General features: G+C 43.2%; 1 protein-coding gene across 1 annotated transcript; it reads left to right on the top strand.

Annotated features, from left to right (window-relative positions):
- The first annotated feature begins 2,775 nt into the window (after positions 1–2,775).
- Positions 2,776–6,524, top strand: txnipa (thioredoxin interacting protein a). Its single transcript, XM_085791069.1, has 6 exons — positions 2,776–3,153; positions 3,898–3,973; positions 4,104–4,251; positions 4,356–4,715; positions 4,818–5,120; positions 5,372–6,524. Exons 1-6 carry the CDS (start codon positions 2,898–2,900, stop codon positions 5,417–5,419), a joined length of 1,191 nt encoding a protein of 396 aa, XP_085647195.1. The 5' UTR covers positions 2,776–2,897; the 3' UTR covers positions 5,420–6,524.
- The last annotated feature ends 6,829 nt before the right edge of the window (positions 6,525–13,353 follow it).

Here is a 13,353-nt window from a genome sequence, read left to right as displayed (position 1 = left end):
TTTTAAAATATGTTTTGTTATAAACTCAAAAACAGTGTGTTGCCAGGTGCACAGGTATTGATATATCTTGCAGACAAAATCACTTGATAAGTGGCCACACACATACAGAATGTTTTATCTTTGTATGGGTGAGAAAAACATTTTAGTGAGTTTCTTTTTTTCCCCAAGGCTTTGACAGACGCCACAAGACCCTCACCTGTCAACCACAGGTTAAAGATCTATATATAAAACCTCTTACATTAGGCTTTCTAAAGGAAAATGCCTTCATATTTTCAGAAAATGTTTCAGTAAATAAAAGTCTCACCATGTCAGAGAAAACATGATGTGACGACAGCTTTACAATAAATAAACAATACCTGGACTGTCATGTAAAACAATGTATTTACTTAGATCTGACAGTTTGTTTTTGGTAGGAGACAAAAATGATATAAAACATGGCGTTGGTACATGTTGTAGCAGCACATGTCCTCCACATGGTGGCGGTGTCCTCCCTCTGGTAGAAACCGACCGGCCCATGTGGCCTGAGTCCAACTCTCATCATCCTGGAATGGAGGGTCTTTTTCTCAATGACTAATCTGTTCTCTTTTTCAGTCTGTGTAAAATGGCGACAGTACGTCTTGAAACACAAGACCTCGTGATCCCGGCATCGGGTCCTCTGCTGGAGTTTAGATTTGTGCTCAGCTCCAGGATTTCTGGATGTGTTGCACTTTTAACCTGAGGAGGTGATGAACTTGACCTGAGCCTGTGGTCACAACTTATCTGTTCCTCCAGTGAACACCAACACCAACCATCAGCAGCTGCTTCCTTCCTTCCTCCCACCTTGACTGACCTCAGCAGTTTGTGACAGTAACTCAGACCACACGTGCTTCATTAAGACAGGGAGAGCAGCATCCAGCTCAGACAACACACCGATCGCAGCATTCCTGTGGTTTGTCCTCCTCACCCTCCTACACGTTCGTGAGCAGGACTCCCCCCACGTCTCCAAACTGAGGGCAGCGCAGAGGCGTCAACAACTGGAGACTGTTTGTTTTGTGGGTGAACCACGGCTGCCGATGCGAGCCGTCAGGTCTCATGGTGGAAAAGTCTCCTCCTCATTTCAAGTGGGTGAGAGTTCACAGAAGGGAACAAAAAGTTCTCACCCAGCGACCGACCAGCAACAACGGCCTGTCACGTGACACCCTGACCACACTACCAAGGAAGCAGCTGCAAGATCAGGAAGTAAAAGTGCCTGAGTGTTGCACATTCAGAAAATGTAATCTCAGCTTTTAATCATCAACTGTAACATCTGGAGTTTGATGAATGCGATTGATGAACGGCCACGCTAAAGAAACACTACACAACTACACAAAATAAAGAGCATTTATATGTGTTTTTATGTATTTGCACATCTTTGCATTTTACTTTCACGCTCACTTAATGTCTCTCTGCTGGGGGAAAAAGAAATAATGAGCAGTTCCTTCCTGCAGGATCCACCCGAGGCCCGAGTCGTCATGTGAGGTTTTCCAGCACGGCTTCCTCCTGACTGCAGTTCAGTGGAGTAAAGTAGTTCACTGGAAACACAGAGAGCTCAGTAACACAGATATGCAGCCAGTACATGTAGTAATATGTAAATAATGTGCCGAAACCGTTAGGTATACGTGCCAGGTAAGAGAGTCACATGAACCACAGTGTCCGACCTTGCCCTCAGGTCCTGTCACGTCTGTATAATCTGCTAACATTATATTGTGTGTTGACATTTTCTTTACTCATATAGAAATATAATATATGACATAATGTATGTCTCTATATCAATATCCCTATACATATGTGAGATGTATCATTATCTACGTATATACATCCTGTTTAAAATACGGCATTGTACTGGAAGTTATGTGAAAAGATATGGAAAAATAAATGTGAAATTAATTTATACATTAAGCTGAGGCTTGTGATGTGTTGCAACCATGTGCTCTATGAAAAAATATGTTAATGTGCCATGTAACTTCATTCAAACAACACACATTAAAATAAATCTATATTTTCTCATCATTTTTTAAACCTAAATATTCTGGGAAAGTGGTCTGAGACATTTTCTATATTGACAGGCTATGTGTATTTTTGTCTGACATGAGTGTACGTACATAAAAATATTAGTATGAGCTAGACTTCTTAGTTGGTTCCAGTTTCTAATTTAGACCAGGCTCTAGCAGCTTCTAGTTAGTTTCATTAATGGTCTATAAAAGAAACATGTACTATTACATGGTATTCTAAATATAGAAAACATAAGATGTCTATTATATTTATAGATGAGTAGTATTTTATAATCATACAAGCAACAGCTTCACATAGTAAAAACAGTAGATAACAGTTGATAAGTAAGTCAAACTAATGTATCCATGGTTTAGTTGTGGTTGTGTGTTCTTTTAAATAGTAAAGTGTATCAGAAACGGGTCTGGGGGGATTTCCGGTGGTTCGGTACCGGTGATGATGATGCTGGTCTCAGCCTCACCCTGCCTGGTTTCTGTTTACTACAACTGTTCTTCCGAGCCCAGTCTGACTCTCTGCCTCTGCCTCTGCCTCCACTTCCTGCCTCACATCTGCTCAGCATGCCCTACATTCACCCAGCCATGCGGTGTCCACGCGTCGGCTCTGAGCGCTGATTGGCCAGAGCCGACACAAACAAACGTTTTCGACCAATGGGAGCGCTGTGCACGCGCTGAGCCACGCCGTTCTCTCCGGCTGCTCGTGCTCCGCTCAGCCTCGCCGTATAAAAACCTGCCCCTGCTCTTTGTTTACAGCAGAAAGTCGAGAGGAAGAAGAACCTTCCAGTCACACAGCGCGGTCACTCAGTTTTCACAGCACCCCCCCACCTCTCCACTTCTCATCCACCACTACCAACCAACCCGACCGATACAACCATGGTGGCCATGACGAAGAGAGTGAAAACCTTCCAGGTTACCTTCACGGACCCCTGCAAGACTTTCTACTGCGGCGGGGAGAAGGTGTCCGGGCGGATCGAGGTGGAAGTCGCCGAGGTGACGCGGGTGTCCGCGGTGAAGGTGCTGGGTCTGGGCCGGGCCAAGGTGGGCTACGCCAAAGGCAAGCAACGCTGCCGACAGGAGGCCGAGTACCTGCGCTACGAGGAAGTCCTGCGGCTGGACGAGCAGCCCACAGGTGCGTTAAGTTACTTACTACTGTCTGTCAGCATCATTGGTGGTGGTGGTGGTGGCTGCTCAGGGGTCAGGGGTCAGGCAGGTACACAGGCGATCGAGTCTAGTTGGCTGACCCTCCAGCTGATGAATGGACTTTTCATAATAATAGTAACTGTTATAGTAACTTAATCTGCTCAGCTATTGACTGTAATTCAGTATTTAATAGTGTGAACTTAGTGTTAGCTTATCCAGTAACGCACATACCTATAATATAGTACAATATACCTACTATATACATCCATATGAAATGATGTACATCAATTATCGAGATAAAATACTGGTAATAGAATGAATAGCGAGCAGCTCCATTCAAGTACAACTAGTAGGCTACTGTTAGTATTACTGCTACTTGTGATGATATTCAACTTTTACATTTGCATGTAACGTCCCATGCAACCACATCATTATACAGTCAATAGCTGAGCAGATTAAGTTACTATAACAGTTACTATTATTATGAAAAGTCCATTCATCATCACATGAATACTCATCAGTATGTAGTTTATAAACACAGTCATTGATAAGCACTTGTATTTATAAACTACATACTAATGAGTATTCATTAGAAATGAGTATTTATTAATGCTTAATAGTGTGTACTCATTATAAAGTGTTACCCTGGATACTTGAATATCCTTTGGGATGTCTAGATCTCTCTCTACTGTCATGATCGGATGATTGATGATGTTTTATCTTCCTCCCTCAGACTCTGATGGATCCGTGGTCCTGAGACCTGGAAACAAATACGAATACTCGTTTGGATTTGAGCTCCCACAGATGGGGTAAGCATCTCTTCTCTTTGCCACATGACGTTCAATTTGCCTTCAGTCGGTCCCCCTACTTTTAACTCATTTAAATGTATTGTTTTATTGAGTTGACTTACGCTCGGTTCTCACGTGTCGTTCATCGCAGGCAGTTGGTGTCGTCCTACAAGGGGAAGTTTGGTTACGTGGAGTACTTTGTGAAAGGCCTGCTGGAGCGGCCGCAGCAGCCCGCCCTTGAGTGCAAGAAACACTTCGAGGTGGAGGAGCCTCTGGATGTCAACACCCCCGACCTGCTGGTGAGTTTCCAAGGAGATCAACATCCCTATGACTTGTTTTTTACTACATAACAACCATAACAACAACAATGCAAAGTCGTAACCACCACCCTGCGTTTCCTCAGTCTCCCACAGGCGGCATGAAGGAGAAGAAGGTCACCTGCATGTTCATCCCCGACGGCCAGGTGTCTCTGAACGCCAAGATCGACCGGCGCGGCTTCTGCGAGGGCGAAGACATCTGCATAAACGCGAAGTTCGAGAACACCTGCTCCCGCATCGTGGTGCCCAAGGCCGCCATCATCGCCAAACACACCTACCAGGCCAACGGCCGCACCAAGATCTTCCGCCAGAAGCTGTCCTCCGTCCGCGGGAACCACATCATCTCCGGCATGTGCGACGCCTGGCAGGGGAAGACCATCAGGGTGCCGAAGATCAAACCGTCCCTGCTCGGCTGCAACATCATCCAAGTGGAGTACGCTCTGATGGTAAGGGTCGGCTTTCTCTCTCAGGCGATATCAGAGTCTCAGTCATCGTTGTATCCGAGAAGAGAAAGGTTAACCTGAGCGTCCTCGTTTCTTCTTTTCCAGATCTACATCCACATCCCCGGCAGCGAGAAGCTGATCCTGGAGCTGCCTCTGGTGATCGGGACCGCCGGCCTCGGCAGCCGAAGCAACAGCGTGAGCAGCACGGAGGGTTCGGTGAGCAACTCCTCCCAGAGCTGGGTGTCCCTCAGGATGCCCTCCGAGCCGCCCAGCTACACCGACATCACCCGCGACTGTCGCCTGGACCAGCCGCTCACGCCGCTCCTGGACGACTTCGACGGAGACGACAGCCCCATCTTCATGACCGCCCCCGCCTTCCAGTTCCCACCGCCGCCAGTTTACACCGAGGTAGGTGTCTCAATCACACCGTTTTAACAAAGAGACATTCGGTTAATGTAAGAAATCGCTCTTTGGTTTTTTAAACTTTTTATTAAGTTGGTTAATTCTTAAACAACACATGTACTGACACATGACAGTAGAAACAAGAGGAGCAACATAACCAGACAATATATAAGACAACATGGACTAAACCAAACACACAAACCAAATTGATCTTGTTGACAGTCGCACTGACCAAAGTTTTTATTATTGTTTTCCAGACGGAGGAGGAGTTCGCTGGCAACGCCCGCATGCTGCCGGTCTGCTGAACTCCAGCAGGGACTCAATCAAATCTGTGGTCCAGCTCTCAGGGACCGTTCATCTAATGCACTTGAAAGAAAGGAGCAGAAAGTCCAAACTATGGATGGGATGATGGAGGAGTTAAAAAGCCAGGATTAAAGATGGAGATGGACAGAAAGACGCTCTCTTTATTCTTACAGTCAGCTGTTCTGTCACTGTGCTTCATCACCTAAATGCTGATCCTCTTCCTCCTCTCTGGTGCTCTTCCGGTGGTCGGAGTCGTTGGGAGGAGGGAGGTGGAGGTGGAGGTCGAGGCCACGAGGAGCTGTGGCGCGCTACATTTCTGAATAAGCTGTCCCCCCCTTCCAGAGACTCTTATTAGTCCGGGGGTCTCACTGTCCATTCACAGCCACTTTATGACTTTATAGACGGGGCCAAGTGTTGTATGCGTCCCCTTCCCCCGCCGCTCGCCTGCCCGCCCGCCCTTCCTGCTGTGACACGTCTGCTTTTTCGGGGTTTATCTTTTCCTCATTATGCTTTGTCATTCCAGTTAAACCCTGTGTTTTGTTTTTTGAGGGATATCAATAGAGGAACCATCATTATTTCTTTGTCACTTAAGTCCAATCAGCATGTAGAGTCATGTCATCATGCAGTATCTATATGTTTTTCTGTACCAGTGTTTTAAGAATGTGGTTTATTCCTGTATATTATTGCACTTTTTTTGATTGACGCATGTTGCTCCACTACTGCCTACCAGAGTTTCTGTTTTGGTCTGTTGTTGTTTGAACAATATTGTGTTTTTGTTAGGTTTTTTCCTTTTTATTTTGGCGAAAACCTCATGTTTGATTTTCCCAGCTTGGTCGTCGTGCCAAACATGATTGATTATAGAAAAAAAAACACCCTGATTTTTTCATGGACGCACCTTCTGTGAGGATAATCACGGTATCTGCAGTTGTCCCAGACAACGTTTTCTCTGCGACGACGCCTCTGCTCTGTGGCGGGTTCGCAGCTTCTTCAGGGCACAAAGAAAATCACTGTTTGACTGATTTGTGAGGAAGTGTGTTTGTAATGCATCCTTGATATTTACAAGTATTTTTGTATGAAACCCTATGGGTTGTTCTTCCTTTTTTTTTTTTGTATTAAAAACGCATTGAAAATGAAAATAATCCTGTGTCTGCGCTCTTTGTTACCCAGTGAGTGAAGGGTCACGATGTGTTCAGGGCCACCTGGACACTATAGAGACCAGTGTTACTGTGGTTTTATTCAGGTTTTATCTCTGAGGCTCAAACCTGTGAGGTGGTTTCGAGGTCCTGACCTGGGAACTGGACCAAGAGACGAACCGTGGATCAAGTTCCTCAGTCCTGAAATCTCCTCACATACAAATCTATCACTCCCTGTTCTGGATCTACTCTGAGAAGTCTGTTTCTTTCTCTATGGATCCTGATTCAAACACGGAGGACCGGGGGTCTGGAGCCGGCTGGATGTTGGACTCTGGTCTGGGACTGATGGAGGAGGATGTGATGATGAGACGGGACTGGATGGAAGTGGATTTGAGTCCTGGATTTAAAGACGATGGACGTCCTCAACAGTCTCAACATGAACTCTTGACGCTCCAGAAGTGAAGACACTGACCTCTTAACATACTGAGACACATCCACCACCACCACACCCCCGCTGATAAAGAACAAACAAGTCTTTATCACTTTTTTTGCTCGTCAATTATAGACTATTGATATTTCCTGGTTCACCTGCTGCTGCTGTGACCTGACAACAGATAAGAGGAAGATACTGGATGGATGGATTTAAAGAGGAACTATGCTACATGTTTACCTTTATAAATCAGCTTTGGAGTAATTGTGATGGTTTAATAAATGACATGTCACATGTTACGGGGGAGAACGGAGGCTCTCTGCCTTCAACGTAGCGTCTCTTGGCTGAAAAACAACTTTGCAAGATCGGCGCCGCGGACCCGGTGTCCCAGCTCTCGTCTCTGCCGCACCGCAACACAAACGCACTCTGTAACCCGCAATCTCTTGTTTACGACGGATTAAACTACACAAATATACACGTCGTAACGTCGTATATGATAATCAATCAATCAATCAGGCTTTATTTGTATAGCACTTTTCATGCCCATGGCAGCTCAAAGTGCTTTACATGTTAAAAACAAGCAATATAGGGGACACATATTGGGAGACATAGGGAACACATGTTTGGGAGACATACATAGATTTGCAAACACATACACATTCACACAATAATAAATAAATAATAATAATAATAATAAATAATAAATAAATAACATTATGTTTCGCTGTATTGATTTGAGTGATTTCTCGCCGGCTTCGTCGTAAACAAATGCACATGGCCGAGAGGAGGGTTAGCAAAACAGAGGAAAAGCGACCGGACTTGCACAGTTCCTCTTTAAATTCATAGTGAAGTAAAAAAAAAAAAAAAGGAGACCTCAGTGTGGTGGTGACCTCCAGCTGTGACAGTGGAGGAGAGGAACTCAAAACAATCACAGCAGGTGGAAGCTGGGAAAACCACCAACAGGCCTCATCATCAGGACCAGTGTCTCACTCAGAGACGACGAGTCATGTGATCATCATCATGTTTCGAGGGAAGTGTCTCAATTCTCCAATGTCACTTTAACTCAAGTAGAAAGCAGCTCCACTGAAATCTGTCCTCATGTGTCCTTTAGCAGGACAAATGATGTAACTGATGATGTCATCAGTCCCCAGCCAGGAGGTCGAAGTGAACAACGCAGCATAAACCGTCCTTCAAGGTCAGCGTTGTCTCTTGAACCAGAACTACTGTATATATTAGAATATAATTTATATAATAGTGCTTTGAATAATTATTTATGAATTATTTATATCTTTTTTCCCCCCCAAAATATATTCGTTTTACATGTATCACAGTTACAAAAAGACATCAAAGTAAAGAGTAACAGTGAGTAGGGGCCATATACAGAGGCTATAGTGTATATATGCAGTGGCCCTGGTTCGATTCCCCCAGTTCATTTCATTTTTGATTTATTCCATTCATGGTATACATTCTCACATGGTTGCACATAATTTACATAATGTACACATTGTCACCATGAATGAAAAGGAGCAGGATGAAGAAAACGTATAGTACCTGCCCCTCTCTGTTGTTACAATTACATTGGCTTCCTTCAACACCAATATTATATTCTGTTTCAAAATATTAAAAATGAGATGAGATGATGATGAATGATGAAACATAGTAGTGACAAGAAAACAAACAAAATAGCAGTAGACACCACTCGTCTATCTATCTTTTCTTTTTTCCCTTCTTTTTATCTTTCTCCTTCTTCTTTTTTGTAGACGCCTATCTTTTCTTTTTTAAACATTTTCTTAAACTGAGACATACTTGTACAACTTCTCAATTCCTTGCTTTGTGAATGCCATCATTTTACAAGTTCCTCCTTTGCTGCATGTCATTCCCCATCTCTCTCTGTCTCTGTCGCCCCATTTCCTGTCTCTCTACAGCTGTCCTATCAATTAAAGGCCTAAAAACCCAATAAGCCGACAACAAAACAATATTTAGACATGATTTTACAGTTAGAAAGAAATATGGTCAACACAAAAAAAGACAATTAGACAGGAATAAATGAATAAAAACTCATCAGCAGAGCCGTTTCATAATAACTGTAACCATGACGGTCGGTCAAGGAAATTTCCCCAAAAGTTTCCACAGTTTCATTTTCTCTTTCTCATGAAGTCAGTTTCTCACAATACAACAATGACACCATCTTAATCAATGATTTCATCTTATTAATTAAGACTAAACCAAACAAACATTTTACAGTCAGACACTGAACAACCCGCTCATTCATACAGAGGCCGACAAAGGTCACGGCAGTTCAGTTCAGTCAGTGTTCAAGTGTTGACATGATGAGATGATGATCAGATCAGTGTCATTTTGATGAAATATGTGCGTTTGAAGTTGTTTTACTTGTGTTTTTACTTCTGTTGTGTTGTGTTTGTGTCTCAGCTGTTGGAGTGTTGTAACCTGGAGCTCACAGACAGTAATCGACCAGTGACTCGTTAGTCATCATCACACCAGTTGAGTATTTGTACAGTTCAGTGTCTCTTATCAGACAGGGAAGTTTTTTTTATTATCTGTGACTCACTCCACTGATGTTTCATAACGCTGTTTCATACCTGTGTAGTTGTTGTTGTTTTCCACTCAAGCGAAACTAAACAACCTCTGACTGGATCATTCACTTGTTGTTTTAAATCTCAGTCGTCGTCGTCGTCGTCGCTGTCGCCTGGAGCTGCAGTGACCGAGTGTACAGTTACTGTGACCATGAAGGACAACGACCCACACACAACTGCTGTCCGACGGTGCCCATTTAAAGTCTTCTTCGCCACACAGCGGGTACGTTTACTAAAATAAGCAGATACAGTGTCCAGTCAGTGTTTACTAAAATAAGAGAAAGGGAGAGGGGGAGAGAGAGAGAGAGAGAGAACAGGTGGGCACATGTAGAGCAAAAGTCACCAAACGACACAACACAACAAGCTGATGGACGGATGGAAACACTGCACACATGTCCCCCCGCTTTCCAAGAAAGAAAGGAGCATGGCATGGATGGAAACTGATCGTTACATCACTCCATCAACACACACACACATAGACACACACATACACACACACACTATAGTTTCAGGTTACTTCCCTGTTTATCCAGAGGCCTATAAAATATTTACCATAATTGCCGTGTGCAGTCTGCAGTCTCCAGTTCAGTGACTTGTGCTCTCACACCGACCTTGACCTTTCACCTCTGACCTCTTAACCAATAAAATTTGACCAATTTGTCTTTGTTGCCTTTTTTTTTTTTTTGCCAGATGTCCTATTATTGTCCACAAGGCCCAGACCACGATGTCAGAGGTCGTTACTGTGATTGTTTCCAGACAAAAGCTGAGACGATCCTAAAAACAACACGTCTCTGCTTCTGGAAACTTCTTGATTTGTGTGTGTCTGTGTGTGTGTGTGTGTGTGTTGTATATATATATACATTTACTGTTTGTGTGTATACATACTGTATCATGTGAGTGGACGCAGCAGGTTCACCTCCGTCTCACTGGAGGTGTTGATCGTTTCAGTTACATGAAGCAAAACTAAGACACTTTTAAATCTAAAAAAAAAGAGAGATAAAAAAGACTTTATTTTGAAAGGATATAGGCCAATACCGACAAAAAATTAAATCATCAATAATACAGAATCATAATGAAGAGTAAACACAAAACATGATACCAGACTATTACACACACACACACACACACACACGCACATGTAAGTATTACATAATCAGAATCAGAAAACCCTCTGCTATGCAAAGGTGGGTCTGTGCACACATATGCACACATACACACTCACACATTTCTTTTCTAATAAACTTATTATAGGTAATACTTTATAATAAGTACACACTATTAAACATTAGTTAAGCATTAAAGCAGAAGTAAGTGATCCGGTCGTTTTGGCTAATGCTGCGTTCCAGGCAGGCTTTTGAAACCGTAAATTACAGCTTCAAGTCACGACTTACGACTTTGTAGCGTTTCAGGCAACCCACTTGTGTTTTTCCGACCTGTTTTACCGGTGAAAGTCACTATAACGGCCACTCGTAACTTCCGACCCGTGAACTCGTACCAGATCGAACTGGTACCACTTCACGGTCGGAAAAACACGAGTTATGGGCTGCCTTGAACGCACCATAACGTCTTGTCAGCCGATGGAGTTAGCAGCCCCCGCCCTCGTCATGGATCTATTGGTCCTCGTCCCTACGTCACCACATTCACGCGCATCCCTTGGCTGCACACACAGCCCTGCATGCCGTTCTCTTTCCTCATTGGATAAAAACTGTAGGATACGAGAAAAGTTTTCTCCTCGGCTCAGAGCAGAGCAGAGGGACTGACAGACCCGTGTTTCGGTCCAAACACTCCATGTAAGTGATTGCTGTCGGAAGATATAACTATTTAAGACTTATATTAACACAAAAATATCACTTACTTCTGCTTTAATAAATACTGAATTCTCCATTTATAACGCATAAATGCTCATTAGTATGTCGTTTATAAATACAGTTAGTGCTTATCAATGATGAGTAAAACATTTTTAACTGTAGTATTCATGTCACCTGTTCAAACTGGCACACTCCCTATAAACCAGACACTCTGCACTGCACTCACTTTTATCTTGATGTTTTGTTTGTTTTGTTTTTATTGATACTTTGATCTTTTATCACTCCTTTTTTGTAAGGTGACCTTGGATGACCTGAAAGGCGCCTCCAAATAAAATGTATTATTATTATTATTATTATTATTATTATAAATGATGAATTCAGTATTTAATGCTTAACTAATGATTAACAGTGTACTTATTATAGAGAGTTACCAAATTATGACTTTACAATAAAAATATATTTATATTATGAAGAATTTATAAATGTAAAGGTTATTACTTATTGTCAAAACTTTTCAAATGATAAATAAACCCCTTATAACACAGTTTTTACACAGTGATTAAAGGTAGATAAAGGTAGAACAAGATGGAGGAGCCTTATAGTAACTCAGTGAGGATGTGTTTACAATAAGACTCACTTTACCAGTTACATACTGTATATATATATGTATGTATAAGAGTAGCTAACCTGTAGACAGAGAAACAGGTTTCCATAGTGTGATTTGTTTTGATCTAACCGTTAAGAAAGTGACGGTGGTTAATTACCGGTTGCTGGATGATTTGTTTACTCATTCATAATAACCCAGTCAGTCACATACCAGCCATGAGAACATGTTGTGAAATCGATCCACCACATTCATCACATTGTTGCACAATCGTAGGCTACTTTCTTGTAAATAGGGCAGGTAATCCCGCCTCCTCGTCTGCACTAAGCACCTGTACTTAAACACAAGGTGTGGCGGCCCCTCCTCGACAGTGGGTGGGTGTCATCATGTTTGGTGACCAGGTCTGAACACACACACACACACACACACCTCTGATACATTGTCCTGAGTCAGCACCTGTGCTTACGGACAGAGCAGCGGTCTATAGTTTAAGTGATATATTTGTGTTAATCTAAGTCTTAAATCCAAAACGACCGGATCGCTTACTTCTGCTTTAAATATAATGTGACATGTAGGAGTCACTGTGTTGTTGTAACTCAGGGAAACTCCTTGTATTGTTTTTAATAACTGAACTTTGAGCTCTTTAAATAAAAGCCTGACAGAACCTGCTCCTTGTTTAAAGAGCAGCAACCACCTCGTTACCATCCTGGCACCACCACAGGGACGTTGGCACCACCGGCATGTTTGCACGCCTCGCCCCGCTCTCCGACGCCGGCCTGTGATTGGCTGAGGCGAAGGAGCACTCGGCTTCTCTTTGGCTGGAGGCAGTTGTTCACGAGGGTTGCCATTCGCAAGCCGCATGCTCTCTGAAACACACACACACACTCATTTACACACACCCACGGCGTCTGAGCTGGTTTCCTGCAGGCATGGATTTGTTGGTCCTCCCAGTTTGTTCCCTCGGTGGAGTCTGTGATTCACCCCAGGAAGCTGACGCAGTCTGATGGTCTGATACCTGACGTGCTTCAACACGCACGAGTAAACCACTCAAACAGACGAACGAGTCAGTTAAAGAGACTAAAAAGTGTTGCTCAAAACAACTTTCCTCAATCTGTGTGTTCACTCTGAGTGAGAACGTCTGATTGTTAAAACAAACTTGTTTGTCTAAACTCAGACTTGTTCCTCTCTGAACCTGGACTCAATTTCCACAACTTTTCAGCCGACGACCCCCAATGTAACGGTGCCACTGACATACGCATAAACCAATCGACGTATCCGAACACGGGCATAACGACACAAAAGAACAGAACAGCCTTGGGTAACACTTTATTTTAAGGGGTCCTTGTTCCTGTGTATCTAACTAATTA

This window comes from Trachurus japonicus, chromosome 11 (genome assembly GCF_045865225.1).
Source record: "Trachurus japonicus isolate A0001 chromosome 11, Traja_1.0".
Lineage (NCBI taxonomy): Eukaryota > Metazoa > Chordata > Actinopteri > Carangiformes > Carangidae > Trachurus > Trachurus japonicus.
The sequence above is the reverse complement of the archived record's forward strand: the minus strand, read 5'-3'. Positions and strand labels throughout refer to the sequence as shown.